A 13377-nucleotide genomic window follows, 5' to 3' on the forward strand; every position below is an offset into this window, starting at 1 on the left:
CAACAAATAATGCTAAATGTTATGGATTTGGACCAACCTACAACATGAATGCATCCATTATAATAAGGAAACCAGATCTTCAGAGTTGGAGGCAGACTGCCTCTGGCATTGTTTAATTAACCTTTTCTCTTACAAACGACACCTGCTCACAATAATATGTATCATTACAGCCATCTCTGAGAAGCAAGTAGTTAATAATACATGTATTTTTACTCAGCTCACTGCCAGAGCAATGCCTCTTGGTGACATGTCAAGGCTGTAAATACAAAAAGCACAAATTGACTTTTACTTACAGTGAGTGTGATAAGGTAGCATGTCACAAGTATTTAATCCTGTCATATCCTTAGACTTATCCATACAAGGTGGTTTAACCCTTCCAAAGCTTATGTTCCTTAGCCAATTAGCTATCATATAAATGCTAGTGACTCTAATAAGTATAAGGCACACAAACAGAATATTTAAATTGCCTTGAGCTTTTTTTTTTTTTTAATATACATAGTCAACAAATTGCAATATTAAAGAATATGCCTTTACCATGATTGGAAGCCACAGAATTACTTTAATCAAAGCAAGAATGAGGGAAAAGCGCTTCTGAGCATACAGCACTGTCATGCTCCTGCTACCTCTCATGCTGCTTGTGCAGTGCTGATCATCACCCAGGCTCCTCTTGTACACAGCCTCTGAGCTCAAACAATTCTCATTGAAATTCTTCAAGGTTTTTCCAGCAGGATTATCAGGAGGCACAGATGAGGCATTGCTGCCCAAAGGTGTATTGGGGGTTAGAGAACCCTTAGCAATATCTCTGTAATTCAGATAAAGTAGTTGTTCCTGGCTATCCGAGCAAAGCAACTGGTGAGTTAAGGGGACGGAGAAGACACTCAGAACACAGAAGCAGATAGAATACAAAGCAAATAAAAACAGCACATAAGAGCCAGTGCAGTCTACAAGGCATCCCCAAGAGGTGGCATTAAATGCACCCCAGCCAAAAAAAGGCAGTGCACTTATTGACAAACTAACAGCCCATGTGCTTAAAATTGTCCATGATATTTTCGGTGGCAATTTTGTAGTTTGATAGTTTGATAGTTTGGTAGATGTGCAGAAGTTGTAGGAAATAATTATAGATGCCTTTAAATTGCTGGACACTCCCTGAAACAGGTAGAGGAACGCTGCAGCAGTGCACAGTGGCTGGGAAAGCGGATCACCGGTCCATTGTTTTAGCATGAAGATAGACACAGGTACCACACTCAGTAAGTCATCCACAGACAAGGAAGCTACAAGCACTGAGAGTGACGACCTATTTTTGATCCTTAACAAGGACACCAGAGAATAAACAGTGCTCACTAAGACAATGAGCGTCAGTGTAAGAGTAAGACAAAAAAGAAATGCATTTGAAGTAGATGGTGACTTTGGCATCTCTGTACTGAACCTGGTGCTATTTGTATAGAGAGGAGTCGCTGGCACAGACATTATTGAAGAGTTTGTATTCTACTATATGAGAGGACAAGCTGAAAATGAGGCAGCCATAATTCTCCACTTTCCTTTAAATCATCTTCTCAGTGCACATATCACCCATTCCTTCCAAACTTACTTTTCCATCCAAAAGGTGCAGATATTCACTGTAGGAAAAGTTCCATTTAAGTCACTGATTATGTCAACTGGAAGAGTTTCATCAATAGACAAAACAGTTTAAACTCGGTGTGACACTTTGTGTTATATAAAATGCCCTGTTATCATCTTTAAAGTTTACAATCCATCTAGTAAAAATGTGGTAAGCCGGCAACATCTCCATCTGTTACTTCAACATCCTGCAAAACATAAGCAGATTGGCAGATGTGTTGCAGAGAAAGCGGAGTGCTGGATACAATCAAAGCATGCTGGCTCTGTGAGGACTGTAGTAGAGTGAGATCTTCTTTGACTCAGTCTGTTCAGTTCAGAGCTGCAGGAGGGTGGAGCTTGCTTCTAGCTCTCAATAGGAAGAAAAATAAAAGCAAGAGTCTGTGTATGCAATCTTCTATCAAAGAATAATTGATAAATATCGTGCATCGCCAACTCCTTTTACACACATATCCCCGTTTCCTACAAAATTCTCCCTTGCAGTGTGTTACCATCCCATTATTATTTTACATCTTGGTTTTTCAAAGTGAGACGTTGCATTTGTTTTACATGGAAGATATTACAAAACCTGGCCTTCCTGCTAATCTTACCTCACATGTGCATATGTACCGTGGTCATAATAAGATCCATAAAGGCTAAGAATGATGAAGCTCAGACATAAGAACAATGAAGTTGAGACATGAAGGATAATCTGTATAAGGTGTAGCACCCCTTTAACGGACCACTGTTTAGTAGACAGGGTAACATTGCTTGCCTCAATTAATAGTGCCATCTCAGGCCGCATTGCATGATTTGTGGCAGGATCAAATAATTTATATACTTGTTCTGATGCTTAGAATGCAGGGACTAATCTAGACATTTTCTAAGGGGAGGCACCGAGGGCTGCCAAGAGGAATTAAGGGCCCCGGTACAACAACTTCATGGGGCCCCCCTTATAGCTGAGAATGCAAAAATTTGTACGACCCTAAAATTTTTGTGCGGCACAAAAAAATTGTACAACCACACCCACAAAAAAATTGTACGACCACACCCACAATTGTACAACCACACCCACAAAAATATGGGTGTGGTCATACAATTGGGGGCATAGCTATGAATTACTTGGCGTGCCCAGGAAACCCTCTTACAGAAAAAAAACTTGCATTGTTGTGTCACCAAAAATTGGGATTGTCCCACTAGAATCACAACATTTCACACACACTCCTGCTCTCTCCTACCTGTTCTTCTCACTTTCACCACCTGTCGCTGCAGGTTTCCTTAGTTGCGGCTTGTCTGGATCCTGGAATGTTGGGGGCCCTATTTGGAAAAAAATGGGTACATTTAGAAAATTACAGCCAGCCCCAGTGTTAAATCAATAGCACCCACGTTTAACAATTAGGCATTCCTCCAGCCCCAGCAGTAAAATAATAGTATTCACATTATAAATAAATAGTATTTACATTTCAGAAATATACCTATTTCCCGCAACTATCACTGATATTAAATAATGCATAGGCACATTTAATAAAGAGACCTTATTCTCGCCCACATTCAGTAGCCCCCAAACCACCCCATCTTAAATTAATAGTCCGCACTATAAAATTGCCCACTCATCACCCCACAAACAAAATTGCACCCATTAATTAGCCACCACCCACCTCACACTACATTGCCACAAGCCCCCTGTGCCATCACATACACATTACTGTGCACCATGTTGTGCCCCCTTATGATCACACTGCGCCCTCCATGCTACTTTTTCCCCTTCACCTGGCCCCTTATCATCACACTGTGCCATGCTGCCCCCCCTGACTTCATCACACTGTGCCATCCTGCCCCCCTCTCCATCACTGTGCCATGTTGCCCTCCCTCTCTTTCATCACTGTGCCATGCTGCCCCCGCTTTCCATCACTGTGCTATGCTGCCCCCGCTCTCCATCACTGTGCCATCCTGCCCCCCTCTCCATCACTGTGCCATCCTGCCCCCCCTCTCCATCACTGTGCCATCCTGCCCCCCCTCTCCATCACTGTGCCATGCTGCCCCCGCTCTCCATCACTGTCCATCCTTTTTTTTACAACTCTGCTCCCCCCACCAACGAAGGGGCGGAGGTGTGAGTGGGGGTGATGTGCAGAGGTCTGTAGTGTAGATATGAGGGCGTGATGTGCGGAGGTGTGCAGTGTAGATGTGTGGGTGTGTGTGGTGTAGATATGTGGGGGTGATGTGCAGAGCTGTGCGTGGGGGTGATGTGCAGAGGTGTGTGTGGGGGTGATGTGCAGAGCTGTGCGTGGGGGTGATGTGCAGAGGTGTGTGTGGGGGTGATGTGCAGAGCTGTGCGTGGGGGTGATGTGCAGAGGTGTGTGTGGGGGTGATGTGCAGAGGTGTGCATGGGGGTGATGTGCGGAGCTGTGTGTGGAGGTGATGTGCGGAGGTGTGCGTGGGGGTGATGTGCGGAGGTGTGCGTGGGGGTGATGTGCAGAGGTGTGCGTGGGGAGAAGTGCAGAGGTGTGCGTGGGGGTGATGTGCGGAGGTGTGCGTGGGGGTGATGTGCAGAGGTGTGCATGGGGGTGATGTGCGGAGCTGTGTGTGGAGGTGATGTGCGGAGGTGTGCATGGGGGTGATGTGCGGAGGTGTGCGTGGAGGTGATGTGCAGAGGTGTGTGTGGGGGTGATGTGCAGAGGTGTGCATGGGGGTGATGTGCGGAGCTGTGTGTGGAGGTGATGTGCGGAGGTGTGCGTGGGGGTGATGTGCGGAGGTGTGCGTGGGGGTGATGTGCGGAGGTGTGCGTGGGGGTGATGTGCAGAGGTGTGCGTGGGGGTGATGTGCATGGGGAAGATGTTGCGAAGGTGTGTGGTGTAGATGTGCGGAGTTGTGTGTGTGCTTTAGATGTGCGGAGGTGTGCGCGTGCTGTAGGTGTGTGGGGGAAGATTTGCTGTAAACTGATATTATTGAAGATAATGGCCATTTCTTAGGAAAATATAGCAAGCATTCTGCTTTCAGAACAAATAAATTAGCCATGTTGGCAGGATGTGACTTCCCTAAACAGGTTATAATGTATATTTAATCATAGGTCTAAAATAAAGACACTTTATATTCTACCTGACACACAAACACTGATAACATAAATATTGTAAACTAACAACAATATGTGATACATTCAATGTGCATCACTGTACATATAGCAACACTGCCCTCTATTGGAGATGTACAGAGGTGTGTTATAATGGTGAGGAGCAGAGTTAGCCTTTTATATACTGTATATATAGATATTAGTGTTATTATTTTAAATAGTGGTGAATATATTGTAATGTATGGTGGTAAAATAATGTGTGTTGATTTATAGCTATACTCTATGTGGGATTGTTAATGTTGAGAGTGAAGGAAAAAGTATACATAGATATAACTTGTAAATGTGGCCCCTTATGCATTGTTCACACATAACACAAATGACCAATGATATTATTATCAACTTACCTGTAAAGCAGTTGTCAATCAGATCTGCCCCCCCCCCCCCCCCCTCTGTAGTCTGCACATCACCAGATGGTTCACGGACACCTACTTATTCACTCTCTACTGCTTTAGTCTGTGGGTAATTTCGTGTAAAACCAGATTATGCAGTAGACAGCAAACCAGCACAATATCTGACGCCTTTGCAGGGGCACAGAAATGCACCAGATTTATCAAGGCACCTGAATCTGGTCTTCAATAGTCCAAAGGTACATTCTATCACACCTCTAGTGGCTTTGTGTGCCTCATTACATTTGTGCTGGGCAGGAGTTTGCAGATGCAGCAGTGGAGACATCAACCAGGAGCGACATCCATATCCTGAATGACATGAAATTAGATACATATGTTAACTAACATTGAATGCACAATGCTCTACAACAGGTAGCGCAAAAAAAACAAGGATAAGGTTGCCTAAAATTATGCATTATACATACCCAAATGCCATCCCTCTGGTATTTCTCCATTCTCAAACTTGGCATTAAAGGGCGGACTACCTCAGGATATAGGTATTATGACATGAACTAGGATACCCAGCCAAAAACACTCATTAGAAGCATGTTAGCATAACAGACATCCTGCACATTCAGGGAGTGGTAGTGGTAGTTGTAGAATTCTCTGAGTTCAAATCAATAAGAAAAGGCTGGAGAACTGTGAGAACATGTCTTTACTGTGTGGTATATACTGAGAGCTCAAGATGGCTGCCAGGTATTTCCTGTCAGCTTGCACTTCCAGAATAGCAAGTGGATGGCAGTAAAGTCACTTCCTCTAACCACACATAGCAGACATCTGCAGTAGTAATGAATGAAAACATCCTCCTTGTGGTGAGGTGATCTCAGGCCAATATGAGGGCAAGCTATAGCTCCCAAAACATTAGGTAATCCTGAGAGCCTATAAAAAGCTACCTTCAACTCATGCCACTGTGACTCCTGGCGGGGGAAGCAAATAGATGAATGCAATACTCTTTTTAGGACACTAAATGTGGTGGCCGAGACTGATGGGATTTCCTTCCCACCTTGTCCTCCAGACACGATTCAGGTTTTTTTTTTATTCGGACATCCGGTGGTCAGGAGATAATACTTCAATGAGAGGGACAAGGATTGGTCAAATAACTTGGGTTTATTAATAATGCGGTAAAGATAATTTTGGTAAGCCACCGCGCCACTGACCCCTTCAACTCAATGGCAATGACAAAACACTCATTTGATCAATATAGAGCACAATGGCATTTAACATATAATATACAATAAATCAATTTTCAGGTAAATCACTTAACATTAACATTCAACTAAAACATTTGGTGCACCAATATTATCCCTGGTAACGTTACTATATTTTACACTCAGTCCTGGGTTGAACTGTGCACAGGAATTTAGTAGAAGTGCTGCACGTGGTTGGGGCCCATAAATTACTTTTTCACGCCAAATAAACTGATGATCTTTTGTATTACACAGTCTCTTTTGTGTGTATTCACAGACCTCTCTATTTTCTCTCCTCTCACACTGTTCTCAGTACATAGCTCAGTCTGTTTAGTGTGATGTCACAGATCTCTATACTGCTTATTTGTTTTCAGTACTTTCCTTTTTACTCACACCTCTCTTTGGCTCACTTCTTATCTTCTTCTCTTCTTACACTTACTTCACTTTTAATCTGCTTATAGATCACTTTGTCCGATTTTCATTCTGTCCCTATTTTTCTCTCTCAGTCTATGCAGACACAGGGATCTCTCTCTCTCAGAAGTCTAGAACTTTCCTCTTCCCACTGCCTTCTGGGAGTTCACAGTTATTACCAAAGTTAGTGGACTTGTTGCTATGACACACGCTCCTCCTTCCTGTTACTCCCGGCAACCACCAACCACTCCCAACTGTCACTTCTCCCTCAAGAAATATTTATTTTTTTAATCTTTATAAACACTTTTAACAATTAACAAATTAAATTAACAAATTAAAAACATATAGATACACCCCAGGGTACTCAGATTTTGGGGCACCACACTAAACACCTGTGAAAAATGTCTGGAAAAAGTTGCCTATGTTATCCCTAACACTTTTGAGGTCACAGACTAAAAGGAGCCCATGGCCATAAAGTGAACAGCTTACAATAATTTGTGCAGCCCAGACACTGCATGGGAGTGTGATGTTTCTGGCTTCAAATCCATTTTCACTTGATCATAAAGCCTCAGTAGGTTAGTGCGGATAAGGTGAAACATTTGCACCACCTCCTGATCAGAGAGTCCAGGTTCAAACAATATACAAATACACGTGCTGCATGTGGTCGGTGTGGCCTTCACAGATCCTGGGGCTACTGCTCAGCGTCATCATCATCATCATCCTCCTCCTCCCTCTTTTCTGTCTCCATCAAATGAAAAGCAGCATGAGTGAACAACAATACCAGAAAATGCCATTCTCCAACAAACCCAGACCTGCAAACACTTGTTCGGCCGTTTTTATAGGCATCACGATTAACTGCAACCTAATTAAATGTGATTTCTTCAGTTTCTTTACTCATAACTACCTCTTCTGTTCTGGCTATTTGGATGGCAGTTTGGTGGCGGTTTTGCAAACCCCAGCGTATTAAATCCAGCTGTTTGTATGTTCTTCAGTGTAAAATCAAGATGGCAATCTGTAATGTGGTGGTTTTTAAAAATGTTCATTCTGGCTGTTTTATTGGCTTTCTGGCCTTTAGTAAATGTGGCGGGTTTAAAGCCGCCAGGAAAAAGACTGAAAACTGGGGGTTTCATTGTACCGCTCTTTAGTAAATCTAGGCCCTGGTCTTTGTCTTTTGCGATTTCATGCTATGATTATGTTTTGTTCCTGTTATGTGAACAAATGATATATAAAAAGAAGCGGCTTCCAGCACCAGCCTTTACCAGGGCTGGGTTGGTTATATTATAACTGGTAGAAAACAAATATGCATTAATATTGTTTCCCATTGCAACAAAAAAAAAATGTATGGCCTTTAAGCTCAAAAAGTGCTATTGCTTGATGCTGCACTATTTCATGTTCCTTCTTCATAAGTTCAGTTCCTTATTACTTTAGGGTAAGGTAACTTCAATGACTTCTTCTAGCTAGCTCAGCTAATGCAAGCAAATGTCAAGAAATGTCATTTTGCTTAGAGGCATTGCTAAAAACCTTTGGGGTTCCAATGGCTGGAGATAGACAAGGGCCAAGCACAATACTCACATATCTGGGCATAGACAGTTATTCCATTTATAGGATTCAATGGGAGTCTGTAGGCTGCCATCTGACAAGGTTTTTTTTAGTCATGTTCTTGGTAGCAAAATAAGTAACACACAGTTCCTTCTCAGTCATTTCAATTCAGTCTCCTAAATTTCATACATACAGTTTTACCCATAGTGAGGATATTCAGCTGCAAACTGCAAATGACCACCTCAGGTATATAGAAGCAACACTACTTCATAAAGATCTTTAAGGAAATTAAGGGTGACATAAGGGTATGGTTGTCACTTCTTGAGCATATGCATGTGGCCAACTTCTGTTACCGCCAACTGCAGTCTACAGTGTATATAGCATTACTCTTATGGTGGCCCCACTTCCCCAGTGATGGCAGACAAGGTCAATAGAAGATGTATCATAGCTAGTCATCGTGAGATTATTAGCCGGAGCATAGCTGTGCAGTGCAAAAATGCAGCCATTTGGCTGGCATTTAGGGGCTGGCAGCCATTCTTAGAAGCAGGGAACCGGGAGGTGGGAGGTCCCTGGACCGACAAGGGGGGTGCGTGGCAGATGCCAACAGGCGCAATTGGTTTACCCCAGTAAGGGGAGTAAGGGCCCCAATTGGGAAAGAGCCCCTGAGTTAGGTAGAGTTTACAAATCAGGATCCCCACCTACAGTGGTACCCTAGAAGAGGCACTAGATAAGGAGTCTGGGTGCCAGAGTGCATTAGAGCTGCACTTGGACAAGAGGGGGAGAGTCTCTTCCAGCAAAGGCCTTAAGGAGGAGAGCTTTGGATGACAGTGCATGGAGAGAAAGGCTTGAAAAGCAGACAGAGACCCTTGGAAGGGATGAGTGTAATTGGCTGAAAGTCATATGCACTCTGTGGAAAAACACTGTGTAGAGCCCCCTTGTAAACACCACCATACTATGAGCGGGATTTCTGCAGAGGCAGATGGCTAACAGGAGCTAAATTAGAAGAGGAGGTTCCCCTGTAAGAGAGCCTGCTTGAAAAGGCCTCAATAGTGTGAAGGGAGGGGTCACTGCAACTAGGCAGTCGGCTTCTCTGCAGGAAAGAAATTCCCACAGTGAGAAGTAGATGGAGTCCTGTGATAGGATACTGTAACTACTGAAACAGAGTTCCTGGCTATTGGGAAGTTTAAGTTGTCTGTCTGAATATGTAATGTTCCTGACTTGCACAGTAGTGCAGTATGGTACCCAAGTATGGAAGGGTCCCTGGATATTGGGATGTCAATTGCAAGTGCAGTGTGGCCAGTAGCAGCAGTTGGCCTGGAGTAAGAGGGTCCCTGTGTGGAATGGTAGTTAATCCTTGTCGTATTGTGAGCATGAACCTCTGAAGTATGCCCATTGTGTGCTGACACCTGTCAGAGGGAACACAGCATTACTAGGAAGTGTGGAACTACTGCATCCAGGGTACACAGCTCTGTAATTTTGTATGCTAGACTGAAGGAAGTGAAGTGCAGGTAGAGTAAATGAGTAATCTTCTGAAGTTTATATTCTGGAGGCTTTTGGAGAAGTTGTGCTTATAACCACTGTAATCTGTGGTGGGGGAGTTTGAAGTCCATTGCAACCGTTATGATATACGAAGGAGAAGAAGGTGTTGGAAAATAAAAACTCTTTATTTTTGCTATGTGATGGTCTGATGCCCAACATTTTCTTTACTTCGCAGTGCACACCACTGGTGACCACCACAGCTGTGTTTAAATCCCTGAGTATTGAGGGGACCCCCTTGTTGCAGATGCCACAACCATGCCAAAGCTGGGACAGAGGCAAAAGTGAGTGGGATACCGCATGACAGCAAGACACCCCAAGTAAATGGTTGCACAACACCTGACCAGTGGGTTTTGACAGAAGCTTTTCACAGAAGCAGCGGAATTCAAGGACTTTTGGGGATTATCTGGAGGGGTAGTGGTGTGTGGATGTATGGCCAGCAAGCTGAAGGGAGGAAGGCTTAACCAAAAACCTGTTGGTGCTTGAGTTTTTTTCTATCATAGTAACAAGCAAATTTTAGGGGTATAAACTGGTAAGCAGGTGTTAAAAGTGGAGATGTTGCCTATAGCAACCAATCAGATTCTAGCTATCATTTTGCAGAATGTACTAAATAAATGATAGCTAGAATCTGATTGGTTTTTCAAACCTGCCAGAAACCTCTCAGCTTGATACATTTAGCCCCACATTCCCAGTCTGACCAAACTCTTCAATAAGCTGCCAAAATCATGCTTGATATGCCTAATCCATGACAATTTTCGATGAGGCCACATCATCTTTTTGATGCAAAAACCAGGACACATACTCTGCATTGTAATATAAGATATACTATGTTTTTATAATATTTTTTTCAAATATATGAAAGAATGGACAAACACAATTTGTCTGCGTAAACTCATAACAAGACATGTCATAGTAGAGACATTTTATATGACTGTAAAACCTTTAAATAATGCAGGAAGTAAGAAGCAGGCTAAACTTATTTCCAAAATAAATATCTGCAAACCAAATATCCAGGACTGGCTTGACATGTTGGGAAAATTGCTCAAGTAGCACATTGTTTTCTATATTTATTTTTGGTACAGTATGTATTCAGGAAATTTCATTAACCTGCTCTTGCCAGACAGAGTAAGGAGCAGGGTAAAATACATACGGACATCTTTGCATTATTAAAAGGAAAATCTAAGTTTGAATACTGGTCTTCATTTGTCAGAGAGATGGTAAGCTATATTTTAGGCTGTCTATTTTCAAAATAACTTTGTCATTGTGAAAATAAATCTATATTGCGTACTACCACCTATTTTAATCTATATTCTGAATTTTATTCTCAAAATGGTATTTTTTCATAATGTTATGATTTATTGAGTATTGGATTTGTTGATTATTTAATATACGATAGAAGTGCATTTTAATCATGTACACTGTCCACATGTGATTAGCAAACAGAAATGGAAAGAAATGTTGTAGAGGTGTAGCAAGGTTATTAGGTGCCCCGGGGCAAGCAATATATTTGCACTTCCTGTATGTGAAGTAATTATTAGGGCACTTCTAGTTAATTGTTTCTTCCTCTCAGCAGAGCCCTGGGAACTGCACACTAAAGCAATTATCCCCAGAGCTTCTCCATTTATGTGACATTTGTCCCAACTTATTTGGATGTGACCCTGTGAAGCAATAGGAAGCTAAGAACTCTCTGATTTGGAGGCTGTGTGACAAATGTCAGAGCATAATCACATACTGACACACTAGGGGCTACCTAGGACTTCTGTTGCTCTTTCTCAATGTAATCCTCGGCTACCCAAGTAAACATGGACAATACATTGAGGGTCATCCGATAAGGAGCCTCCACTATCAGGACTGCTTCTCCCAATTCCGGCTCATTCACCTCCCCATGTTGTGACAATATCTGAATCTGCCAGGATAATGAGAAGAAAGGCCATTTTTAGTAAACATTGGTCCATTATTTCCATCTCTATTGTAATACCCTTGCACACTGCGCTGAACACCCATTAATTACACAGTATCTAATATATAAATGTCTAGTGGCGTGTGTTAGTCTGTCTGTCTGTGTGTGTGTGTGTGTGGAAAAAATAAAACCAAGCTGCAGCGCCACCTGCTGGGCGGAGTTATACACTGACCTACTAAATTCTTAGTGTGTGTGGAAAAAAAAAATCAGAAAGGGCTGAAATTTGGTATACTAAGATGTTTTTAATTTGTTCATTTAATTTGTTAATTGTTAAAAGTGTTTATAAAGATTTAAAATATGTATATATATATTTCTTGAAGGAGAAGTGACAGTTGGGAGTGGTTGGTGGTTGCCGGGGGTGACAGTGGGGAGAGGTTGGTGGTTGAGGCCTGGGCTATGGCCCAAATGCATGACAAGAACCTTTTTAACACCTTAAGTAGCTTGATTTGACTAGAATGCATGAGTATCATGCACGGGTTAACTTGTAGACCTATATGTAGTGTATGCAAGTTTGAATAAACAAGCTAAACCGTTCACTTCTAAACTAATGCACATAATACACAAGATGACAGCTGGGCACATGATATAAATACATTTCTTAGAACACACTCCTAACATCTACCTACATACAGTATAACCAACAAACTGACAACACATAAATAACCCACATATAGTACACAGTCCTTCTACTGTCTACAGTAATATCCCTACACATTCCACTCATTTATAAACAACCCCCATTGTCACACCCACAATGGGAGGCCCACTCTCCCTCACTAAATCCCAAAACATTAAACTCTGTCCCCAAACCTGCACTAATATCGGTACATACATTTACACCACACAGACACAGATTATTCTTCTATGCTTTTAACCAACCTATCTGTATAAAACTTCCATTTATACCACGTCAAACACTAGGCAATACTGTTGTGCAATCAGTGAAAAACATTCCCCTGCCATGGATTGTCACTGTTGGGTCAATTTTAGCAGTGTTTATGCAATTAAGAATTTTGGAAACGTGAATCCTGAAATTTTATGTATCATAGAGTAGCAAAGGGACCATGATGACCAGAAGGCAAGGTGAGCTTATTGTATCAGGCAACAGTTTAGTGGTATAACAGATAGTGTATCACATGCTGTGCATTGCCTACTTTTGCTCCCTCCTACACTATTAATGGAGTGTGGAGTAACAAAGTACCTCAATGATGGAATCAATTGCAGGGGTTCAATATGTTAATCCCTCTGATGGGAGGAGTCAGGCAGTTAGAGGTGCTCCTTTCTGAAATGGGACAAGCCTCAAACAAGTATCTTGTATTGCTCCCACGTATGAAACAAAATGTATGGTGCATCAAGATATTTAAAAGAGATTGTCCCCTGTTTAGATGGGCCACAAAACCACTTTTCTCCTTTAAAATGAATATGCTTGGAGGTGGCTGAAGTTAGACATATGTTTTCAATACTATGCTTTTGTCACCAACCAGGTATACCTTATACGGGAAACTATATTTTTATGAGCAAAACTACCAATGTCAAGTTTTTGGAAAATAATTGTTATGCCCCTTATTAAACCCCACCCCCTTTATCTGTATGCAGATTTGTGCAGACTATGGGCTAGATTTACTAAGCTCCGGGTTT

General features: G+C 42.2%; 1 protein-coding gene across 1 annotated transcript in view; it reads right to left on the reverse strand.

Moving 5' to 3' along the window:
* The window catches only part of GPR149 (G protein-coupled receptor 149), a 79677-nt gene extending 77795 nt beyond the window's left edge, over nucleotides 1-1882 (reverse strand). Inside the window, exon 1 of the mRNA XM_075202023.1 lies at nucleotides 535-1882. Coding sequence (XP_075058124.1) covers nucleotides 535-1467 — 933 coding nt within the window. The 5' untranslated portion in view covers nucleotides 1468-1882. The remainder of the gene's footprint in view (nucleotides 1-534) is intronic.
* Nucleotides 1883-13377: the final 11495 nt, after the last annotated feature.

Source organism: Mixophyes fleayi, chromosome 3 (assembly GCF_038048845.1).
Source record: "Mixophyes fleayi isolate aMixFle1 chromosome 3, aMixFle1.hap1, whole genome shotgun sequence".
Taxonomy (NCBI): domain Eukaryota; kingdom Metazoa; phylum Chordata; class Amphibia; order Anura; family Limnodynastidae; genus Mixophyes; species Mixophyes fleayi.